Source organism: Ambystoma mexicanum, chromosome 4q (assembly GCF_040938575.1).
Source record: "Ambystoma mexicanum isolate Mex_15411 chromosome 4q, UKY_AmexF1_1, whole genome shotgun sequence".
In the NCBI taxonomy this organism is placed as follows: Eukaryota; Metazoa; Chordata; class Amphibia; order Caudata; family Ambystomatidae; genus Ambystoma; species Ambystoma mexicanum.
The window spans coordinates 1,244,487,164-1,244,505,192 of NC_090928.1; the positions used below are offsets into that span (position 1 = coordinate 1,244,487,164).

At 46.2% G+C, this 18,029-nt stretch overlaps 1 protein-coding gene across 2 annotated transcripts in view; it reads left to right on the forward strand.

Annotated features, from left to right (window-relative positions):
- Positions 1–18,029, forward strand: part of LOC138468319 (exportin-5-like) — a 2,047,117-nt gene that overhangs the window by 1,787,959 nt on the left and 241,129 nt on the right. For both annotated transcript variants that reach the window (XM_069608821.1, XM_069608822.1), the window contains exon 31: positions 9,175–9,254. In XM_069608821.1, coding sequence (XP_069464922.1) covers positions 9,175–9,254 — 80 coding nt within the window. The remainder of the gene's footprint in view (positions 1–9,174; positions 9,255–18,029) is intronic.

Below are 18,029 nucleotides of genomic sequence, written 5' to 3' on the forward strand. Positions count from 1 at the left end.
TAATTTCAAAGAAGCAGACTGTACAAAGTCCAGAGACACCTAGACTCAATAATAGCCACAAAAAGAAACTGAGTGAAACACTCAGCTAAACAGTCACTCTTGATATTGTCAGAATAGCAAAACACATATACTTTCCATAGAACACTTTGGTTAAGATGGCAAAACCAAATGTGTCTTTCATAGAATACCTTTCTCAACTCAATCCTTTGATAACCTGGTTTACTCTCCTGCCAGGTATCTTTCCAAAAAGGATAGTCACATGATATTCTTATCAGGTCTTCCTGCAAACGTCATTCCATTTTACTTGTTACACAGTCTCATTTTTTCAATAACACAACTGCAGATATCTCATATATGAGGGGTTGTTCAGGCACTGTCAACCTTTCTTTGAGTCTCTCTTGCCTCTTTTTTTAAAAACATTTTTTGAATTATTTTTATTAAGTATTTGCAAGGCATGTAATTGACAGTTTTACATGATCCGTCCACCTGGAACATAGGCCGGGTAATCGTATCAGCGACCCATAACCTCCCTCCCTCCCACGCACCCCATCCCTCTGACTTAAACATTGAACAAGCATATTGATAATAATTCAGCCACCTCCCCCCACCCAAAGCAAAAGTCGTAACCGTATTTCTAATAGTGAAAATAACGATAATACACACACATTGTAGTATTTTCTGACAATATATTCTCAGATACTCTGATAGGGGTCATGCGTAAGAGCACATAACTTCACTTCTTAGTTATGTGCGGCATGTGGTGGGAGGTGTTATGTGGGGAAGGGCTGAGTATGATTGTGTTTGTGACCCGGTAGATAGTTCAGCTGCAAGGGAAGTATAATTAAGGAGGCCTTGCCCGTCTGTCCGTCTTATTCAATGTATGTGTCAAATATATCTCTAAAGTGGTCAGCTTGTTCTGGTCTACCTCGCTGTCTGATAACGGAGCATTCTAGCATGCAGATCTTGAAAATCATCGTTAAGCATGCATGTTTGGTAGGGGCTTTGACTGCTTTCCATTGCATGATGAGGAGCTTGGGTGCTGGGAAGAGGATTTTGTGTGCCAGTTTTCTTATAATTGGGTCTGTGTGTCAGTCCGCCTCATCTGCACCAAACAGCATTGGTCCTGGGGCCAAGTCAATCGTCAAGTTGGGGGCTTGGGTGATTATTCTGTGGATTGTTTCCCAGTATGCTTTAATCCGTGGGCATGACCACATGATATGGCCTATCGTGTCCATCTCTTCGGACTGTCGCCAGCACGCAGGAGATCGAATGAGGCCCATACGGTAGAGTTTACTGGGCGTGTATTAAAGCCTGCGCATGCGTCCCATGCAGGAATGGTTGGCGAAACAGTGGTCTCAGGCAAGTGGTCAGTGGGACGATCTAGTGGTCGTTTCGCCAACACTGGTACAAAGCCTTCACTGGTGGACAAGAGAGAATCTCGCACAGGGGAAACCCTTTTACGATCCCGAAGTACAGGCAGTAGTCACTACAGATGCATGTCTGACGGGGTGGGGAGCTCACCATCTCCACCACACAGCTCAGGGTCTCTGGTCTCACTCAGTGGCCAAGAACCACATCAACCTGCTAGAGCTTCTGGCAGTATTCAGAGCGCTTCAGGCGTTCGAGCCCCACCTACTAAACCGGTCAGTGCAAATCCGGACGGACAGCACTACAGCCATGTTCTACCTGAACAAGCAAGGAGGGACTCGCTCGCCAAATCTGTCCAAGCTTGCCCAGAAAATCTGGATATGGGCACTCAGACGGAACATCTTCCTGTCATCACAACATGTTCCAGGGGAGCTCAATTCCCTAGCGGATGCTCTGAGCAGAGACTCCCTCCCAGAGGAACACGAATGGGTGCTTCACAGAGAGGTCGTAGAAGATAACTTCTCTCAGTGGGGCTCACCCACGGTAGACCTATTCGCCACAAGCGAAAACAGACAATGCCCAGGATTTGCATCCAGGTTCCCCCAACCAGACTCCCAGGGGAACGCCCTGTGGATGAACTGGTCAGGGATGTTTGCGTACGCTTTTCCACCAACTCCTCTCATCAGGAAAGTGGTGAACAAGATGAACAGGGAATCGATGACGCTCGTCCTAGTTGCTCCCATGTGGGCAAGACAACCGTGGTTCCCACACCTACGCAGGATGGCGTTGTGCGAGCCCATCAAACTTCCAGCCTGGTACAACCTACTGTCCCAGCACCAAGGTCAAACAGTGCACCAGCAACCCAACTCAATGAACCTGGCAGCATGGCTCCTGAGGTCATAGAGTTTGGACACCTCAATTTGCCACAGAGGTGTATGGACATCCTAAAGGAATCTAGGAAACCAAACACAAGGCACTGTTACTTTGACAAGTGGAAGAGGTTCGTTATCTGGTGCCAGAGTAGACAAATCAACCCAGTTGATTGCACTCCTTCCACTATTGTTACATACATGCTCCACCTGCTAGATGCAGGATTGGTTTTTAACTCACTGAAAGTACACCTGGCAGCCCTCTCGGCTTACACCACTTCCCATAGCAAGATTTTGTGGTGGAAAGTACCAGTAGTTAAAGCCTTCATGGAAGGAGTAAAGAGACTTCACCCTCCTATTTCAAACCCACCACCAGGGTGGGACCTTAATGTGGTGCTAGCCAAGCTCATGGGCCCCCCTTTCGAACCCATGCATACGAGCAGTCTCAAACACCTGACTTATAAAACGGCCTTCTTAGTAGCTATTACTTCTATAAGAAGGGTCAGTGAAATTAAGGCTCTGTCTGTGCAGGATCCCTTCTTTACTATCCATAAAGACAAACTGGTTTTACGCACACACCCTAGGTTCTCACCTAAATTTATATCAAAATTCCATGTAAACCAGTCCATCGAGCTTCCGGCTTTCTTCCAGAACCCGCAAAGCTCGGCTGAGGTGAAACTACACACCCTAGATGTACGTAGGGCAGTCCTCTACTATGTAAATAAAACCAGACCGCTAAGAAAAACAGATCAACTGTTTGTCTCCGTAGCTACAGGCAGAGAGGGGGATCGCGTCTCTAAAGGTGCCATCTCGAAGTGGATTATTAACTGTATCCAGCTGTGTTACTCACTCTCTGAAAAAACTCTACCTTTTACGCCAAGGGCCCACTCTACTAGAGGCATTGGGGCCACTGTGGCTTTCATTGCAAATGTACCCCTTGACACCATTTGCAAAGCAGCTACTTGGAGCTCTATTCACACTTTTACTCAGCATTACTGCATTGGCACCCATTCCAAGGCAGATACACAAGTGGGACAAGCGGTTCTAAGACACTTATTTGCTCATGACCCTTCTCACATCCCACCTCCTTCTTCTGGTACTGCTCGCTAATCTATGCACAGCATGTGATCTAAGCAGATTCCACAAGCCTCAGAAGGGATACATTACTCACCGTAATCGTATTTCTGATGCTTGTATCTGCTTAGATTCACATGCGACCCACCCTTCCTCCCCTCCGAGAGAAGGCGCATGATTGCTTGTAGTCTTACCTTTCTGTCTATCTGCTTGGGTTATCTGTACTCGCGCTACTCCTCATGCTACCTCATGTCAGAAAAAATACAATCTGAGGATCCTAGACGCGTGAGGGATCTTGGGTACAGTGGACGTCACATTAGGGATAGTATTACTGGCACGCCCTGTGTCGACGCCCATTTTCGAGTTTCGAAAAGCAAACTGTAATACTCCGCAGCTTCCACTAGATGTCGCCCTATGCACAGCATAGCATGTGAATCAAAGCAGATACAAGCATCAGAAATACGATTACGGTGAGTAATGTATCCCATACTGAATTTCGCTGTTGTGAATGATGTGTGATGATGATCTTATGTTTTCGAAGTAGTCGCATATACCGCCTACATCTATTCTGTTGTTAAGGTCGTCGGACCATTGTGCTGCAAGTATTATGTTGCGTTTGATATTGTTTGGGGTACATATGGTGTAGAATGAGCGTATTAACGGGAATTCGGTTGGATTTTGCTCCATTTCAAGTTTGCCCGTCGATGGGGTTTTCTGCAACATCTGGTTGGTTTTGTTGGACCCGATCACCTCTCTTATAGTGAGGTAATGTATCCACTCTGTGTGTTGAAGCCAGAGTATTTTGCTAGCATTTTGGACCGCATCGGTGTGTCCCCGTTGTACAATTCTTGTACTCTGATCTCAGGCCAGTAGGAGTCTTGGTGCTTGTGTAACGTGTGGACTAGACTAATCGAGAGGATTGCTCGTATGCTGAACCAGGCTGGACATCGGAGTCCAACAGTTGTCTCATCCTATGCCATTGTGTCACTGTTTGGGCCTATAATTGGGTGTGAGCTGTAGCTTATTTAGTTTATTTAGTGTGATGGCTATGGTTTCTGCTGGGGTTTATGGTGCATTTAGGGAGAGTTCCATCGACCTCCAACTGGACATGTTTGATGTATCAAACCATCTTTTGGCCCAGCATATTTGGGCTGACTGATAATAGGTCCGCCAGAATGGTGCTGCTAATCCCCCACCATCGTTTTTTGAGGCCTGTACGATTTCAAGCCGGACCCTTGCCTTTTTGTCTCTCCAGATGAATTTGGCCAGTTGTAAATCTAGCTCTTTGTACATTTGTTGCGATGGGGCACAGGGTAGCATCGTTGCTAGGTATGAGTTTTGGGAGAGAGTTAATCTTAAAGGCGTTGTTGCAGCCTGCCAATGAAAGCGGCCGTGTGTTCCATCTAAGAAGGTCTGATTTAATCTTATGTGGGTAATTCAGGTCTGCAATTTCTTTGATAGAAGGGGCAATATGGACCCCCAGGTATTTGATGTATTGCAGTTGGAGGCGAAAAGGAGCTACTCCGCCTGGGTCCCATGGTATATCGAATCTGAGGGAAGAACCTCAGATTTTGGCCATTTTACCTTGTTCTCCGTCATAGGTCCATATTTGTGAAGCAGTTGGTGCAAGCGTGGGAGCGAGACTGAGGGGTTGCTAACATAAACCAAAAGGTCGTCTTGCATACAGGGATAATCAGTGTTCTTCTGACTCTCTTGTCGCCCTGCTCCATTGTGGGTCCGTGCATAGTTTTTCAGCTAGCAGCTCAATGGACAGTGCATATAAAGGGGGAGAGGGAACACCCTTGTCTGGTGCCTGAATATAGAGTAAACATGTTTGAGGCTGTTCCGTTAGTGGTCACCGTGGCTTGGGGGTTAGTATATAGTGATCTTATTAGCCCCAAAAGTGTCGGTGGGAAACCATAAACTGTGAGTGCCCTAAACATAAAATCCCATCGGACAAATGCTTTTTCAGCTTCGACCGTAAGTACCATTTCGTCTGGATCATCCCTTCCAGCGAGTACATGTATCAATAGCCTAACTTTGTCTGAGTGGCGACCAGTGATAAAGCCTGTCTGATCTTTATGGATGAGTTGTGGGAGGGTTTTCTCTATTATGCGTGCTAGGCATTTAGCTAATATCTTGGCGTCTGCCTTAATTAGCGATATCGGGCGGTATGATCCGCAATCCTTTGGGTCGCGGCCTTCTTTATGGAAGACAATTACTTTGGCTGCCAGTATCGACCTTCGCAAATGATCTCGGGTCAGTGACTCTGCATATACTGTTTCAAGCAATGGGGCTAAGCGGTCTATCATTGCTTTATACAGATCAATGGGTATGCCATCTGTTCCAGACGACCTTTCCTGCTGTTAGTGAGGAAATGGCTTGGGTAATTTCATCTTCTGCGATTGGTGTCTCGAGTTCTAATTTTTGCGAGTCGCTAATTGACTTTAATTGAAGAGTGGCTAGGAACGTATCAATGTAATCAGGGGTAATTGGGCTCGGATTAGAGTATAGTTTGCCATAATAATCTGCAAAGCAATTGCTAATGTCCTTTTAGTTAGTTAACAGATTCCCGGTCCTATCACGGATGGCAGTTATGTGTTGGGAGAATTGTCTGGTGTGGAGGGCGAGCGCCATCAGATGGAGGGGTCTGTCGGCATCTTGGTAGTAGTCTGCGACCAGCTAGGGAACGATTTTAGCACCCGCTGGGTAGTGATTTGTTTTAGCTCTGTTCTTAATTTAAGTCGAGCGTATGTGGTTAGGTCTCGGGTCCGTTTATGTTGGGATTCTGCTAGTGTAATGTCGGCATTGATCCGATTTTCCTGTTCCTTCCATTTCTTTAGCTTGAGAACCCATCGCAAAATGCATTGCCCTCTAAGGAAGGCTTTAAATGCATCCCAGCAGGTGACTGGAGGAAAGTCCCGGGTCAGGTTGGTTTGCCAGAACAGGTCTGTGTCTTCGCTGAGATGTTTGAGAAAATCTGGGTATGCCAATGCTCTTAAATTGAAACGCCAAGGTGGCCTATCGGGTGGGGCCCCTAGGGAGTCCAATATGAAAAAGTACTGGTGCATGGTCTGATACTGTCATGGGGAGTATCGCACATTGTTTTATTTGTGATAGGGCTTTCATGGGGGTCACCCAGCAGTCTGTCCTAGAGTATGATTTATGACAATTTGAGTAGAAAGTATAATCGTGGCATTGTGGGTGAAGAATCCATATATCTGATAGTCGGACATGAGGGATAGTAGGGTAGCATGTTTGCATGGGGTTGGGGGTTGCGATGGGGGGGGGTGGGGTGCCTTGGCGGTCCAGTGTCACAGCTAGAATCGTGTTCCAGTCCCCTCCAATAGGTATGGGATTCCCCATGTATTGTGCATATTTTGCAAAAACCTGTGTGAAAAATGTGGGTGTGTCCTTGTTTAGTGCGTATATGTTCAGGAGAGTTAGGGGGTGTTGTCGGATCAGTCCCTGGATTAGAGCATATCTGCAGTCTTTATCTAAGAGTGTGTCGGATCTTTCAAACCCTGACTCGCCTTCTCTCTCATCCCACTCCTGACACGTCTATTGCTTCACCTCCATCAGCTGCTGATCTCGCTAACATCTTCTCCTCTAAGTTACACACTCTACGTCAAGATATTCTACAATCACCCTCATATACTCCCCCCTCTCCATCTTTCCCAACCCCCTCCATCACCGTTTCAAACTTCACTCCTGTCTCAGAGTCTGAAGTCTCCCTTCTCCTGTCCAAAACTCACCCTACCGGTGCCCCACGAGCCTCTTCCCACCTCTCTCATGCCTAAAGTCTACCCGTTCCTGGTACCTTTCCTTAACTCCTTTTTCAACATCTGTCTTGCTACCTCTACCTTTCCATCTGCCTTCAAGCAGGCAATCATCATTCCCATCCTGAAAAAACCCACAGCAAACCCCCTTGTGGTATCAAACTTTCGCCCCATTTCCCTCTTACCCTCCCTATCCAAGCTCCTTGATCGCCTTATTTACTCCCAACTCTCAGCACATGTCTCTAATCTATCTCTTCTCCCTCCTACTCAATCAGGGTTCCGCCCCCGCCACTCCACTGAAACTGCTCTTACCTCCGTCCTTAACTCCCTCCTTACAGCCCGCTACTCCAAACACTCTTCTGTCCATATTCTTCTTGACCTATCTGCCGACTTTGACACAGTAGATCACTCTTTACTTCTTGACTCTCTCTCCTCCTTTGGCTTCAGTGGTTCAGTGCTTGCCTGGTTAACTTCCTATCTATCTAACCGCCGCACCTTTGCCGTTTCTTGGGGCAGCTGCACCTTCCCTTCCTTCTCTCTGCCCACGGCGTCCCCCAAAGCTCCATACTTGGCCCTTTTCTCTTCTCTTTGTACACCTCCCTACTTGCTCCTATCATCTCTTCCTTTGGAGTATCTTGCCACTTCTATGCTGATGACACTCAGCTGTTTCTCTCTTTCTCATCCTTCACCCCCGACATTCATCACAAACTCTCATCCTGCCTCACTGCCATCAAACCCTGGATGACCTCCCACTTTCTACCCTGAACGCCGGGAAAACTGAAGTTCTATTTTTTCCCACTAATGTCCTCCCCGTCCTCCTTCTCCTCCTCCTTCCATTCGCTTTCCTCCCTCCCATCTCCTTATCTCCCCCTCTGCCCGCAATCTTGGTCTCCACTTTGACATTAATCTTTCCTTTGCTCACCACATCTCTTACTTCCCGGGCCTGTCGCTTCCATCTATACAACATATACAAAATTCATCCCTTCCTTACTTTCCACGCCACTAAACTTCTAATATCTGCCTTAATCTTCTCTCGACTTTTCTATTGCTCCGTTCTCTTCTTTGGCCTTCCTTCCTCACGTCTAGCCCCTCTTAAATCAATCTATCATTCTTCCATCCGTTCTGTCTTCTTTCCCATCAGGACTCCATCTCTTCATCCCTTAACTCACTGGGATGGCTCTCCTTTCACTCTCAAACTCAAGTACAACTTCCTCTGTCTTGTCTTTAAATCTCTCTATGTACTTTCGCCCTCCTATCTCGCATCCCTCCTTTCCTTCTATTCTCCCTCTCGTTCTCTCGGCTCTGCTGATCACTTCCGACTTACTGTACTGCGCGCCCCTTGTGCACAATCCCGTTTCGCGCGCCCCTTGTGCACAATCCCGTTTCGCGCGCCCCTTGTGCACAATCCCGTTTCGCGCGCCCCTTGTGCACAATCCCGTTTCCGATCCTTCCAACGTCTTGCTCCTCTTCATTGGAACCTTCTCCCTCTCTCTCTCCGCTCCATTACTACTCTAATCTACTCCTCCTTCTGCTCTTCTTTAAAAACGCACCTACTTCAGTCACCTGCCTTACTGTTAACGGCTGATTCTGATCCCCGTCCCACACTGCGCAAGTGTGTATTACTGACTGTTTCTCTGTAAATTGCTCTGTATATTGTTCTTTGCTACATGATTGTAAAAATTGACTCACACTGCTTATGGTATGTATTGCATGTTCTCTGTAAAGGGCTTTGGTTAAAATAAATACAAATACAAATTTTGCAACAGGGCTTACTTGGAAATATTCTGTTAGGCTAATCACTGCCTCGCACACCCCATGGTTTGGCACTCTTATTATGCAGATGGATAGGTACTGCTATATTATGTACCTGGTGTGTTGTATCTTCGAATGGTACAGAAGTAGTGTGTTCCAGGGAATGTTTAAACATGATTTGAATTTGTAGAACAGATGGAATGTCTTCCGGAAACGCTGTTAGTTATTTTGGGTTAGTACCATTTTTCATGAAGTATAAGGAAACTGTAGCTATTTGATCTGTTCATTTAATATATTAACAGATGCATTATTGTTTTTCTCTCGTGTTCCAGGTGAGGTAAATGATATCCATGCTGAACATACCCCATCCTTGGGCCTCACAGAGCTGGGGAAGTGTTTGATGAAAGAAACTGTAAGTTTCTGGTCCAAATGTCAAAATGTGTTACTCTGAGATGTGAAATGCTATGTACTCCCTCCAACGAATGAACGTATGGTCATTTACTTCTTTTTACTCTTACATATGTTAGGGAATCTATCAGTGTTCCCTTCAATTGCATTATTTTGCATGTTTATGGGTTCACTAGTAATATACTTCATAATGGAATCTTTGTTTTTCCTTGTGTCAATACTTTATCGGGTTGACATTACAAGGCACACCCCAATGCGTGTCTTGTTGAATATAATATACACTTTCATCCTTGCTCTCCCTCCTTTCCAAATTACTGGGAACTCCTGCAAGCCAGTCAATGCCGAACATTTTTCTTCACTATGAAGTTAAACTACAGCTTTCTAAGTTAGGGTCTCTCGCGGAAAGCATCCCTCAGTGCCCTCATCCCTCCCTTCCTCCACATTCCTGAACCTATATTGCCAGTCACCAAAGAATCATCTGCCAGTTGCTTTTTTTCCTCTTAGCATTCAAAATGTAGAGAACCTTTGTGCATCATCCTACCTTTTAAGGGTTTTATGTTCTGCATTCCTCATCTTATAATCATTCTCCCCGGCAAGATGCAACATAATGAGTGGTACACACAGACCCAGTGGCGCTCCTTGATGTACGTTTCTTAATTTACATACCCAGATGATACTTTCAGAACGCCACCTTTTTTTGTGTGACTGTTATGTCTCCCCCTAAGGCCTCTGGATTTAAGCTATGCAAGGACTCTGTAACGCTGATGTCGGATCCTTACCACTGTGGTTTGGTTTCTGGGACTGTATCATAACAGCCACTTGTCCCAAGCCTGTGAATGACTGTGCCACAAAGGTTCTTGCCACTCATCACTAGGTGGACAAGACCTCAACCAAGAAGCTGGCTCCATCAGAGTCACTCATCTCGAAGGACACAGAGAATTCCAGGACTCATGCTGTGAAATCCAAGCTAAAGTGCAAAGAGCCAGCAACGTAAGATGTCCCCTTTTCAAAGCTCCTCATCTTTTAAAAACCACAATTTGTCCTCTTGGAAGAGGTGCTGCCACTTCTCAGCTTGGGAACTGGAAAAAGCACCACTTAATATAATTTGGTTCCGGTACTGTTCCCCAATGTCTCCTCTGCTCCGGATCAGTGGAAAGAATTCAGGCATAACCTCTTTGCCATTTTCACCAAAGAGCTGGCGGCTTTGGCCTCACCACCAGTTAAGAGCTCAGGACCACTGTACCTTCTAACGCCATTACAGGATCTTTGACAGCCTGCCATTGCATGCCTGCAAGCTCTGTATCACGTCTGGGCCAGAGGTTTACACTACCTCTCTGATCTGCCATACCTTTGATGTCGGTGCCAGAGAATCAAAAGAAATGACTTGGAGGCCACCAGGGGGCACGGCCAAGATGGCCACCCCGTGACCGAGCTCCACGTCCCTCGCCAGGCAAAAAGAGCCTTTGACCCCCCAGACCGCCCGCCAGAGGCCCAACAACTAAGGGATATGTCCTCTGACAGAATGGAGTAGCGTGCGCCATGCTGGTCGCACCCTGGACAACCCTCTAGGGCCCTGAAGGCGGCATCCGTTTGGAGCGGGCCACGGAAAAGAAGTGCCGAGACCCCAGGAAGAAGGTGACTAGCTTCAGTGTCGGCAGGCCTCTGAGCCTGTGACCCACCCTGATGAAGTGCAGAGGCCCGCAGCCGAAGAGGAATAAGTATCAAGCCAGTTCAGGGAGCTCAGCGCCTCCAAGCCTGGTTAACTACCAACACCCACGTTCACCATTGCGACGTAGGGCATCCCCTTTTTATCGAAGCACCAGGAGCCGGCTGCGATGGGTGGTCCCTCCGGTAGATCGGAAGCCCTGCCACCAACGTCGTGGAGGAGCGACTGATGTCCCAGGCCAGGCCCGGCTGAAGAATACATACAATGGGTTCTGATAAACCCACAGCGCATCTAGTAGCAGAGTCTCGCACAGAGGGTCTCTCTAGCGATTGCTGCCACCCAGTGTGTGGATTGTCCGAGGACACCGAAGCACAAGAGAACGCTTCTTACCCATTCGCAGTGGTCTCAGAGGATTGATTATAGTAACTGTGAGCTTCCCACTCCTGTGGCGGGCGTGCGGGCCCCACCACAGTAAAGAGATCCAAATGTGCTGTGTTGGGTGGGGCGAACAATCTGTGTGTTTGGGGAATACTTGCTCAACTCCTGGCAACCACTGATGGAGGCGTAGCGGTGCCTGCGGCCCATGAGGCTGTGGGGCCGGGCACCATCGGAGCACTGCGAGAAGTCCTGAGTGGGAGTGAGAAGAGTGCTTACAGGAGTCCACTCAGGGCAAAAGACCCCGCCCCCTGCTTGGAGGGGGTGGAGAACTGCAGGTCCTTTATGTTTTACTGGGAGGCAACTACCTTTGATGGCGTCTAGTAAATGTCAAACATAAGTCGAGTCCAAGGACATTATGTTTGATGCCAGTACCTAGGGGGTTGCCCCAGGTGCTCCAATTGATTTTCAGGGCCGGAAGATGCCTGTGATGATGGTTTCCTGGGCAGCCAGGAGCAGTACTTAGGGGTGGCCCCATCCTGTGCTGTTCACGCGGATGAGTTGGAAGGAAACACTCAAGAAATTAATTAACCCCTACAACATTGCAGGGACGTCATTTCACCAAATTGCTATGGGTAGCAGAAGTGACATCACATGACTCTTGACCTCTGATAACATCACGGGAAGTGATGGCACAGGACCTTTCACCCCTTCACAAAACAGGAAGTGCAACAGATAGCATATTGCTTAAAAACATTGTTCCTTAGTACACTAAGAAAAATATGGTTATGATATCACTATAATATGATATACATTTCATAAAAGTATGGATCACCATATGTAGCATTAATATCAGTGGGTATAGGCCCATATTACCAAATTACTGTGAATGTAAGCATTTGCATTTACCTTGGATTGCTTGTAGTTATGGTCATCTCGAGGTTCCGGACAAGGCAATACAAACTGCTCCTGCTTGGTGTTGGTGTGCTCCGGCCGTCCTGCTCCCAGTCCTGTGCCACAGAATGCAGAAACCTAACAGAAGAAAATGGCAATGTGTGGTCAGGGTGCACAATTACACTTAAACTAATTCAATGGGCACCAAACGGAAAAAAAGAGTCAAAGAAACTTGCGGCAAAAGTGACAGCACATCTTGACTATCTGTAATTCCCGTTGATTTGGTAGGGAAATCCATGCCGTCTAGAAAATATTAAGGTCAAGTTTGTAGAGGCAAATGAATAGCAATGTTCTCCCCGTTTGGCAGTGTGACACCCTCTACTGTCATTTGCACTGTCCACTACTTAACTCTGCATATCACTTGTGAAGTTAAGCAAATGTACAGCCTCCTCCCAATATATTACTAAGTACATGCTGCGTCTGGTGTTTGAGGTCACTTGAACTTGGTTCAGTGATGAATGCGTAAGAGGAGGAAAACTATAACCTGGGGTGCTGCCCTTCTTCCACAATTAACTGATATGTCTCAGCTGGGCAGTGAAGTAACTCATCAAATCGGCCCACTTGGCATAAACAAAATGCCCACTTTGAACAAAAATATTGCCTGCACTAGCATTTGGGTCTTCACCTTGCCCTATTTACCTATGTCGGCCATTCCTAGCTTGGTTACGGAAATGACACTCACTTTATACAGGTCACTTGAGCTCTGTCTCAGGGACAAATTATGCACTTCACCTTAAGTTGCGGGTCCCAGCAATACTAGCTCCATGCAGAGGGGTTGGTCAGAGTTTTTACCAGCACTTCTCAGTGCATCCGTCTACAACACTCTTATTCAGAAGTATTTCAGTCTACTGCACGGATACAAATGCAAGCAGCTGCATCGTGCTTTTTGTTCAGCAAGGCCTCGCCCACCCCTGCCCCGAAAGCGGTCACCTCTTTGGCTTGGATTCAAATTAACTTTATTGACATGACAAGTTATGCACATCATGCTGGTGCTGCTGCTGACTGCACTCACCTCTCTCCCCCCTCTTGATCTCTAGATGAGCTCTTGGTTGCTATGCAACCATGAACTTATCTCGAGAATTATACAGTAACAGGCATGGTAATGCCACGCCGCACCCACTGCCAAGGCCAGGCATGGTGCAGCACGCAACAACAAACTATTTTTAAAAACGTGCAAGCAAGCTCTAGTCCACGGCCAGACCAGGGGCCGCAAAATTATTCCAGGGTTCGCTCAGTAAAAGGCAGGGGTCGCTCTGGCGACCCCTGGAAAACTTTAAATGATGTCCCTGCACCATAAAGGAGATGGCTGGAGGAAAGGATAGCCTGACCTTGTACTGGAGAACAAGGGGTAACCAAAATTGATGTTATTGTACTTCTGGGAAAGATTAAGGGGATAAGGACAGATATTGTCTGACGGCTCTGACGGTTTGTATAAAGAAATGGAGTCCATGGATGATGGAATACAAGCGCTTCAGGCAAACCAGACGTCTGTGTACATCCTGGAGACGCAACTCAACATAAGAATTTCAGAGCTGGAACACTAAGATGGAGCTGAAATTGAAAACGGACGATTTTGAAAATGGCGAAAGGCGCCACAACCTTTGGGTTTCTGGTCAAAAAAGAAAGAAGGGGAGACTCGCAATTATATTGAAACAACTATCTAGGAGGTGTTGTGCACCCTGTTGGGTGGTGAAGCCCCCAGAGAAAAACCAATTGCTAGAGCACACCGAACAGGGGGTGGTGGTTGTGTTTCACGCTCTATGCTGGCTAGATTTCATTAATCTCTAAGAAATCGAGGGTGCTGGTCAGTGCAAAGACAAGTATGCGATTTTATGGAATTGTTATAGAATTTTTGTATTCGTTGTAAAAATGAAAACATTTAAATTTGATTATTAAGATGGTACTTATATGCGTGTTCTATATAATTAATATGTGACTGTTGTGCAAGGTTTTACGTTTTAAATCCAATTGCATAATAAAAAAATGAATTATCCTTCTGGTTTAGGATTCTAAAAGGAAATTCAACACCTATTAATTGCAACTGTGTCTTTTCTTATCTCTTTAAATCTGATGGAGACCACATAATTACTTTTTGGTGCATATATATTTTAATTGGAACTTGTAGGTTTGTTTTAACTTGGATTGAGATCAATTTTAGGATACTCTGTTTGATGCATTTAATGATGTACTTTCCACTTATTGTGATGAGGTTTTCTTACATGATTGTAATTCTATTTTATATAAGGTTTTGTATAAACTAATACAATAATACTAAAAGAAGAAGACACCTGGTGTATTCCTGAAGCTTGCATCCTGAATCCAGCTGGAGGAAGAGGTTCTGATAATGCAAATCTTCAAGGAAGCCAAAGCAAGGAAGCCAAAGGCTACTGTGCTGATTAAAGCACCAAACCAGAGAGGACCTGGAGAGGCGAACTCTTCTCGTAGCTACGAGAGGACATTGTGCAACTGCTGTTCTTCACTCGAAGTGTCCTGGAAGCCAGTCCTGTGTGTCTGCCATCCTGCAGAGGTACCAAGGTGTGCCCAGAAGACTAGTGCCCAGACATCTATAGCCCAAGAAGTCCACCAGCATCGTCCAGTGCCCGGAGGCTGTTCATGACCGCTAGGAAGCCTGCCTGCTATGTATCGCCCAGAAGAGTGGGTACCCTGGCATAGTGCTGCTCGACACACAGAGCCCAGAGCTTCCCAATTTCCATCTATCCAAAGAATGCAGCCACAACATTTGTCCACTTTTTCATGGCTGAGGAAGTCTGCAGAGGAAGCCTGCCGAGGAGTGCCCCCATTGGGTTTCCTGCCATCAAACAACAAAGAACGTGCCCCGAGGGTTGAGACTTGGTGGAGGTCCGCAGTGCAGTCCAGAGCTCGAGTCCAAGTCACCAGAAGCGATCCTGTCATCTGTGCTGCGCCTGCAGCACAGAAGAACTGAAAGGTGGCCAACCCCAAAATACTGACACCTATTTCTGTTGCTGCAACCATCGACACCGAGGGTCATCAATGGAAACCAAAGCACTCATCTTGACCTTCAAAGCCTTGTCGTGGTCCACAGTGAGTTGCAGCTTGGTGGGACATCCACAGCCGGTGTAACAACCCGACCAAGGAGACTACTGCGACAGACCTTCACTGCTGCCTTTCCGACATTGCGTGGTTCCCTTCTCCTGCTCCACACTGACTTCCAGTGACTCCTTACAGAGGGGGTCCATCCTCGTGAGCCTGTCGAGTAAAACTGAGCAACTCCACCGATTCGCCTTCCCAGGCACCCAAGGTACTGACACGAGGAAGAGCATCTTCCATCCTCGGGGTCCATCCAGGGGTCCCAGATTAGTCTTGGATCCTGTTCTCCTGCGGCTTCCCAGTTACTTTGGGGGTGGTGGGTCCTGTAGAAACCAAAGCAGACAGTTAATGAACACCTACGGTCTGGTCTATAATATACAATGTCAAGTACAACTTGCCTTTTCTTACAGGTTGCCCAGGTGGGGGATCCTCACACAGTATTGCATTTTCATTCCCAAAGAAAGCATTCTGCCAATGTTCTAAGTATTGCCTGCATTTCTACATTCATATCTGAGGTTAAACAATGTTTAGTAATTTTAATTATTTTTAATAACCATCTGCAGTTGGTGCATTGTAACTGAATCTGAAGGTAACTGCGGTACCAGATAGAGCTGTATATATTGAGTCGACTATTTGATTAGATGTAGGAGTACAAAGTGAGTCTTATTTATTTGTATACATCCACCTAACTTTGTATCCTTTGATAAAAGAATTGTGTTAACACATACCATAGTGTTTTGACATTCCTTTGGGATTCATTGTACCCAAGAACCAGCTGCATTACCTCCCTTTAGTCTCAGCCTTGGTTGCTTGACCCTCTTCCAGTCTTTACACCATCACCTTGGCCAGGAGCGTTGGCGGAAACGAGGCGCTGTCCTCCTCAGTGCCTTCTCTTGTATACCACAAAACCAAGGTCTTGAGTGACAAATGCTACGTTCGTGTTTGAACTGACAACCTTTTTTCATCTCATCTAGTACTACCTGTGTTCTTCAGCTCTCCTTCCACGCCTGCTTATTGCTCTACTACTTTGGATGTCATGCAAAGGCTGAAGTACTATGTTGCCCCTACCGAACCATTCCGGAAATCCTCACATATGTTTGTGGTGTTCTGTCCCACTGCTGTAGGCGAAGGGCTGTCTAAGTCTTCCATCTTCGATTGGTATTCTGTTTGCGTTTTCTTTTGTCATCAACTGGCTAACAGGCATTGTATGCAGGGAAGTGTATATACACTGCCGTGTAATCTATTTGAACCGAATGTGAATCTATGAAAGATCCAAAGCTGAGATGGACTGGGTTTCTTTCCTGTAACTCATGTTCTCCAGCATTAGTATCTGTCATAGATTCACGTTCGACCCTCCCGCCTACCTTCATGTGGCCCATCTTGACTCATGTTGGCAGTGTCCTCTGCACATGGACCAAAAGGGTGGAGCTATAGGAGGCACTGTTGATTGGCTGGTGGTTAAATGATCAATAGCAGTGAAAGAATACTAAAATGACTGAACTTTCTTCATTTGAAAAGAAAACTGCTTTTAATATTGACTAGGATTCCCAGCCTGACTACAAGGAATATTCAAACAGCATGTGAATCTATGAAAGATACCAATGCTGGAGAACGGGAGTTACAGGTAAGGAACGTAGTATTACTTATTACAAGTATTTAAAATCCCAGGTTTTACTTTGAGGACCCCTTTTGTTGTGGGTGCTACATATGTAGTACTGCTAGCTTCACTTCCATTGGCCATTGAGTCAGTGCATCAAGTCAAGTCTTGGTGGAACTGCACTGTCCTGTTCAACAAAGTTTTTGATGACTGCTGTTGCTGCCAAAATAAATCTGGGATTCTCTTGCTACAAATTTCATCAGAAAAGACATTAACATTGCTAAGTAGAGTTTCAGTCGGGTTCAGGAGTCTTGGTGTCGGGACCGTAGGTCCTCTGCGCACCCTCTCTTTGTTGTTGATTGATTTGTTAGCCTGCCGCCTGGCACTTGGTTTGGCTAGGGAGCCACTCCTAGGTTCCCGAATGATTAAGAGCTTGGTGGGGAGACAAACCTTTGTTTAGCAGTGGGCGCTGGCTTTGTTCAATGGTTCAATTGTGAAAAAAGGGTCATGTAGTAAATGTCTAGTCCTTTAATCACATGAGGTTGATTTTATTGGTGATAACAGCAAAAGATAATATCAATAATTGATTTTGTGCCAATTGGGTGTTATAGAAAACAGCCGACGTGCGTTTCGACCTGGGTCTTTATCAAGGCAGTAGTCCGGTGGTAGCAGGATTTCTGTGTGGTGCCGGTGGCCCAAGTCAGGGTTCCAGAATGGCTGATTAGCCTGGTCTCGGCCGGGATCGGCATTGTGTGGTGTCGCGCTCGATTGCTGTTATCACCAATAAAGTCAACCTCATGTGATTAAAGGACTGGACCTTTACTACATGACCCTTTTTTCACAATTGAACCATTGAACAAAGCCAGCGCCCACTGCTAAACAAAGGTTTGTCTCCCCACCAAACATTGGTAATTAGTTTGTCCTTCCGTCAGAGCACTAGAAATATAATGGAAAATAGGGTGGACACATTTAAGATTGTGAAAGGTGTACAATGCTAAGTCCACGAAAAGACTTCAGACATTCAAAAATCAACATCCAGAACAAAATCCTTCTAATGATCAGATTATTCATATTACATATTTTCCCCTCCAATGTCTTCTTTGGGATACATTTTGTAA